General features: G+C 50.1%; 1 protein-coding gene across 1 annotated transcript; it reads left to right on the top strand.

Annotated features, from left to right (window-relative positions):
- Positions 1-184: 184 nt before the first annotated feature.
- Positions 185-4,200, top strand: LOC108863696 (uncharacterized protein K02A2.6-like). The gene is made up of 2 exons (XM_018638173.1): positions 185-3,970; positions 4,081-4,200. Exons 1-2 carry the CDS (start codon positions 185-187, stop codon positions 4,198-4,200), a joined length of 3,906 nt encoding a protein of 1,301 aa, XP_018493689.1.
- The last annotated feature ends 2,771 nt before the right edge of the window (positions 4,201-6,971 follow it).

Raw genomic sequence — 6,971 nt, 5'->3', positions numbered from 1 at the left:
TAAATAATGGCGCGCCCAGGGGGAGCGCGTTCCAACCACCATCTCCAATAAATGCTGGCTGCAAAGAGCAGTCTCTGACGTGATCTGGCGTGCATCGTTGGTCTCAAAATTAGCTTGTTACATGGTGTCAAGAAGTGGATCCAATCGAAGAATTTTGACGCCAGCTCGACTGAACGTGACGACGATGGCAACCCCGATGCAGACCCAGGCTCAAGCTCAGGCGCAGACTCATGCGGAGACTCAAGCTCAGGCGTCGGCACAAGCACAAGTCATGATGCAAAACCCAATGCAAGGCATTCTGCCAAATCCGGTACAGTTGGTGCCATCGACGACAATTGTGAACGTGACGCCCCCACCGCAACTTGACGTAGACTCAGCCGACGTAAATGAAAACTGGAAAGACTTCAAAAGTGACTTCCAGATCTATACAACGGTGACACGGCTTCAGGAACAAGGGGAAGCCATCTTCAAGGCAACATTTCTGTCATGTTTGGGTGTACCAGCAAGAAGGTGGTTGAAGGGACTCGGTGTGGACGTTTCAGCGATGTCGGCCAATGACATCAAGGAGGAAATCGACAAAAGGTGCACCAAGAAATCGACGAAAACGCTCCTGGATTTCAAATTCTGGGGGGGGAGTCTCATACAGCGTGAGGGTGAATCGTTTGACATGTATCTCGGACGTGTGCGCCAAGCGGCAACAGCATGCAGATTCATGGACGTATCGGATGGAGTGTCAATAATTGACAGATTGATACGGAGTCAACTAATCATCGGTCTAAAAGACAAGGAGCTACAACGAGAGTTGCTATTGAAGGACGCATCTCTAAACAGAATCATTGAGAAATGTCAGTCACATGAAAGCAGCAAAAGGAGCCAAACAGTGATCTCTAAAGCCGAAAGTGAGCAGAGCACAGTTGCTGGTTTCCAGCCGCAGCGTAGACCAACCGGCATGAATGGTGGCTGGAATAACAAACATGGCCGCGCCTATGGACAAAAACAAACGTCAACCCACCGAAGTGAAAGACTGTGTTTCCTTTGTGGCAAACCAGGTCATTTCAAAAAAGAATGTTACCTCAGAACTCAAGATCGAAGAAAGAAGGTATTCATGATACAAGAAGATGGTAAAGACAGTGACGTAGAGGATGGATACGATGAGCAAGGCTCCGAGATGTTCGCTATCAACGCGGTAATGAAAATGGTGGACGAGAAGTGTGCGGTGCGCCAAATTAAGGCAAGCACATCGAAGTGGAAAGAAATCGTCAAAATCGGAAATGAGAAGGTGATGGTAGTGATTGACACAGGAGCTGAGTGTAGCGTTCTGCCAAATTGTCTGGTAGAGCAGCTCATACAAAGCAACCACAACGTCAAACGAATGAAAACAACAACGAAATTGATCTCATATTTCGGAGACGAGCATGCGACGGGAGAGACAATCACAATGCCATTGGCGTACCGGAAACGAAAGTGCTACGAGAGGTTCTACGTAGTCAAGGAAGGACTTGCGCCAACGATCAGTGGTGATGCGGCTGAGACGATCGGTTTGATAAAGAGAATTCGAGGAATGAGTGAGAATCCGGGGAGCGACCAGTGGATAAAAAGGTTTCCAAAGGTTTTTCAAGGCGTTGGAGAGATCAAGGGAGTAGAAGTGCAACTGCGACTCAAAGAAAACTGTGAGGGACACATCAGTCCGTGTCGAAGAATCCCGGTTGCGTACGAAGACTCTGTCAAACAGGAGCTACGTCGAATGTTGCAAAAGGGTGTCATCGCTAAGGTCAGCGTACCGACACTATTTGTGAGTAACATCGTCGTGGTTCCTAAGGCGAACGGAAAGATCAGGCTTTGCCTCGATCCACAACATCTCAACAGGGCACTGAGGAGGGGACCTCACCCCATAAAACGATTCGAGCAAATACAATGCAAACTCAACAAAGCTGCATACTTCACGACTCTTGACGCAAATGAATCATTCTGGCAACTGAAGCTGGACACTGCTTCATCCTACTTATGCACCTTCACAACGCCCTGGGGACGATTCAGGTTTATGAAACTCCCATTTGGAATCTTGACGGCTACTGATGAGTTTCAGAGAGCAACGGATGACCTTTTCGGAGACATGCCTGGGGTGGTGCCCTACATTGATGACCTGATCGTGTGGGGCAACACGAAGGAAGAACACGACGAGCGAGTGAAGCAAGTTCTCGAAAGATGCAGTCGAGTTGGCATGGTGTTAAATCCCGGGAAATGCCACTTCTCCCAAACTTCAGTGAAGTATTTGGGACACATCCTAACTAGGCAAGGTTTCCACATTGATCCTGAACGCATACGAATCATAGAGGAAGTTGAGGCGCCACAAAGCAAAAAAGAGATACAGAGATTCTTGGGAATGGTCAACTTTGTCGGCCAATTCGTAGAAGGTCTCTCGGAAAAAACGCGAATGCTGAGACAACTTGTGAAGGATGATGTGGTCTTTGAATGGACTCAGCAACACCAAGAAGCGTTCGAGGGCCTGAAGAGGTGTTTGGTGTCAGCACCAGTGCTGCGATACTTCGATCCGGGTCTGCCGGTGGTTTTATCGGTGGACTCGTCGGAGTACGCGGTAGGTGCATGCCTCTTCCAGGAAGGGAAGCCGGTTGCGTATTCCAGTAAAGCCCTGACTCAAGCGCAGAAAAAGATACCGCAAATTGAGAAAGAAATGATCGCCATTGTCAACGGCTGTGCAAAGTATCGCTACTACCTTGGAGGTCATCCAGATATAACCGTGGAAACGGATCATAAACCCCTTGAGAACATATTCAAAAAAGCATTCGATAACGTCCCATGCAACTTACAGGGGCACTGGTTAAATCTCCAGAGGTATGGACTCAAAGTAACATACAGGCCCGGGAAAGAAATTCCAGTCGCAGACTTTCTATCAAGACTCCATCCGAAAGAGCAAGTCGAACCGAATATTCACGTCAAATGGGTGGCAAGCCTAGCAATCTCTCAAGAAAGACATCGGGATTACGAGGAGGCCACGCGAGCAGACGCGTCGCTGACAGCCCTAAAAAATCTATATGAACGAGGGTGGCCATCGGATAAAAAGCTAGTACCGATCCCGGCTCAGCAATACTGGCCATACAGAGAAGAGATCCATTGCCAGGACGGTCTGGTGCTGCGATCGAACAGGATCGTAGTACCTCAGTCCAAGCGAGCAGAGGTGTTGTCACAATTGCATTCTGGTCACAGTGGAATAGAGAAAATGAAATTGAAAGCTCGTCCTGCAGTTTACTGGCCAGCAATCAACGCCGACATAGAAAGGAAAGTCAAAACGTGTCATCTATGCCAACAACATCATAGACAAGTGCAAAAGGAACCCCTTATTCAGGGTGAGATACCGCGGCGTCCATGGGAGATAGTGAGCGCCGATGTGCTCTTCCATGAGGGAAAATACTACCAGGTGATCGTGGATCATTACAGTTTCTTTCTCGAGGTAACCCAGTTGAGCGACCTGAGTGCGAAACAGACAATCAAGGCGCTTTGGGAAGTATTCCAAAGACATGGTTATCCGAGAGAGTTTCGATCCGACAACGGCACAAATTACGCAAGCCACGAAGTCAAGGCGCTATTCAAGGAGTATGACATCAAGCACACGACAAGCAGCCCGATGTACGCGAAATCCAATGGGATGGCCGAGAGAGGAGTCCAGGAAGTGAAGAAGATTCTGATGAAAGTCAAGTTCGGGACGCCTCAGTTCTACAACACACTGCTGGAAATCAGAGCGACTCCCCGGACCGAGGCATTGGGCTCTCCTGCTCAACGACTCATGTCACGACAACCGCGTACAACGCTTCCCTGTCATGAAAGCTTGCTAGATCCACAAGTAAAAGACCCTAAGATAGTTCAGGAAGAGCTAAAGAAAGAAAGGGACAAACAAAAGTTCTATCATGATCGGACAGCGCGCGCGAGACCGTCCTTCAAAGTAAACGATGGAGTGAGGATCTTGAGCCAGAAGGACAAACAATGGTACCCAGGGGCGGGTAGTGGAAGTCCTTTCGGTGCCGAGATCATACATCGTCCAAGAGAGTGCGAGCGGCTCCACAGCCAGACGAACACAAGTCCATGTTCGAACAGATCACGTCACCATACCACCACCGCAGAGGACGACAGCCGAAAGGATACAACCAGCTCAACGACCAGTACTGCGAAGATCTGAACGAATAAGAAATCAGATCAATCGATAAAAGGACAATAATTGTTCGAATTACAATAATGTCAATTATAAAAGAGAAAGGATGTAACAGATTTAAATAATGGCGCGCCCAGGGGGAGCGCGTTCCAACCACCATCTCCAATAAATGCTGGCTGCAAAGAGCAGTCTCTGACGTGATCTGGCGTGCATCGTTGGTCTCAAAATTAGCTTGTTACAGTATGGGCTAAAATTATTTTTCGACGCATTTCTACAATTCGGGTCATTCGCATGTTTGTAGTTTTTGAATTCGAAACCGAACCTGCTATCTCTAGAGGTTAGCCAACAGCCGTACGTTGTGAGAAAATCCGCCCCTAGTATTAAATCTACCGACAAGCCTGGAACAACGACAAATTCATACGGGCGATACTCCTGTTTATTGACCGACACTCTCAGCGCGCAGATGGACTCCCTCGCCAGACTTCCGCCGTTCGCCGTGATTGGGTTGACGCCGTCCTGGACTCGAAGTTCGAAGCGGGGTTTTCTTGTTGGGGATCAATGCGGCGCCGGCGCTTACGCAGGACGCGCCGGCCCCGAAGTCTAACAGGGCCGTGCAGGGTCCGATCCCTTGAATCTTAGCGCCGGTTTCGTTCAGGTTGCAGATCGCCGCGGGCCTCTCGCTCTGGCAACTCAGAACGGACGGCGATACTCGTTTCCCGACTGCCGCTCGGTGGGGCTTCGTTGTCGGCGTGGGCTGTTCTCGCGTCGGCGTCCTCCAGAGTTCGGGGTTCTCCCCGGGCTGTGTGCGCGGCTTGTGCCGGTTGCGTTTGGTCGGGCCGCTGGAACGTTGTTTTCTCGGTCGTGACAGTACTTGAAGACGTGCCCAACCCGATTGCAATAGTTGCAGATCGGCTTGTTGTCCGAGGTTCTTCGGTCTCCCATGGAGTTTCGCCGAAAGGGCGACATACTGCGCTGGCGGTTGAACGTCGGTTTAGTGCGCGCTGGGCTCGGGTCGCCGGGCGTTGGATCGCCGACACTGTTGGGGCCGGCCGGTGCTGTGCGACCGTTTGGTTACACGTCGACGCGTGCCGCGCCCTTTCCTGCAAGTAATCGCGAAGTCGGTCGAGGGAGCGGGTGGTTTCCGCCGCCGCCAGCTCGCGAAATCGCCCGGCGAGATCGTGTTTGTGACGTAGTCGATGACTTCCTGATCCGGCATCGTGGGGTCCACCTGGTGGCACGGCCACTGGACGTGCTCGAGATGATCCAGTAGGGACTGGTTGTCCTCACGGACCAGGCGTCGGAGTTGTTGTTTGGCTTTCGCCACCCGGCCGATGTCGAAGCGTCGAAGGAACGCGACTTTAAAGTCCTTCCAGGTTTGGATGCTTTGGTTGATGTTTTCCGTCCATTGTAGGGCCACTCCGGACATGAAGAGTTCGGCTGCTTGCAGCCGAAACTCGTCGCTCCATCCGTTGAGGACTGCCGCCAGCTCGAATTGTTTGACCCACCGTGCGGCGTCGTCCTCAGGGGAAAACCTTGATGGCTCACAGGTGAGGCGCACCGTCTGCGGCAGCGAGTTCACAAGTGCGGCCGGCGATCGCTGGTGTCGTTTGGTCTATGCGATTCCCTCGGCTGGGCCGCGTGGTGGGGATTGCGGTGCGGGACGTCGGCGGGTCGCTGCGGCTGGACTTTAGGTTGTCTCTCCTGCGTCGGGGCCTGTGGTGAGGTTGGCGGCGGGGGCATTTCTGCGCTCGCCTGTGTTCAGAATCTATGTTCCCTGTAACCGTCTGATACACTGAGGGAGACAGTGTTCTTTCTCTTTACCACTTTCCACCTCTTCTGGACCTATATAGGCACTGCAACAACTGGAATAAATACTGGGTAACACCAACTGTCTGTTCTATTATACTGAGCTCTGCTTAAGTGTCCAGTGAATATCGGATACGTTATCAGCACGAGTTAGCTCTTCAACGATCCACAAAGTAGCAACCATTTACTTTCTAAGACCAGGATCAAACATGTCCACTCCGGACATGTCATGCCCAGAGCCAGAATATAAAAAGAACTTGACACAATGCCCAGTCACGCTGAAAGAGCATGGACAGAACTACGTAGCCTGGAAATCCCTCATCCCTATCTACTTATCTCAAAATCAAGATGTCGCAGATCTTATTGCTGGGATCTTGGTAATGCCAGAAAAAGGAACGGAACAAAAGAACGAATGGACAACTATTCAAAAGGATCAAGTTAGAAAATTTAAGGCAGCAAATCTACTTGGAAAACAAATTCTCTATTCCTCTATTCACCCAAATCTTGTCATAACTCTTTTCTATGGTGAAACCGAAATTCTCACTGCCAGCGAAATCTATGAAAAGAATCAAGAGAAGATTACGCAAACCAAACTGGCATTGTCAAAGATACAGCTATTTCGAGATTCATGTCTTTCAAGTTTCTCAAAAACAAATCGATGGAAGACAATCTCACCATGTTTAAAAACCTTCAAAACAACCTCACTGAGACTAGTTTTATCATTGCAAATGATATCAAGTATGCGAGACTTCTTGCGTCACTGCCCAAAGAATGGGACTCGCTCAGATTTGCTTGGGCAGCAAGAGCTGAGGCTGATAAGACCTACACATTGCTAGAGGAGGTCCTCAGGGCAGAAGGTGCAAGAAGAGTTCAGGAGCGAGAGGTAGATCAGGCCTCGGCTCTACTTGCACAAACCAGAATCAGTGGCAATCGAAATCTAAATCAGAATCGAAGAGGTAGATTTCGCCGACGACCAAGATCCGGCGGCTACCGAAGTTCC

The sequence above is a fragment of the Galendromus occidentalis genome, unplaced genomic scaffold (genome assembly GCF_000255335.2).
Source record: "Galendromus occidentalis unplaced genomic scaffold, Mocc_1.1 scf7180000076663, whole genome shotgun sequence".
Taxonomy (NCBI): Eukaryota; Metazoa; Arthropoda; class Arachnida; order Mesostigmata; family Phytoseiidae; genus Galendromus; species Galendromus occidentalis.
The sequence above is the reverse complement of the archived record's forward strand: the minus strand, read 5'-3'. Positions and strand labels throughout refer to the sequence as shown.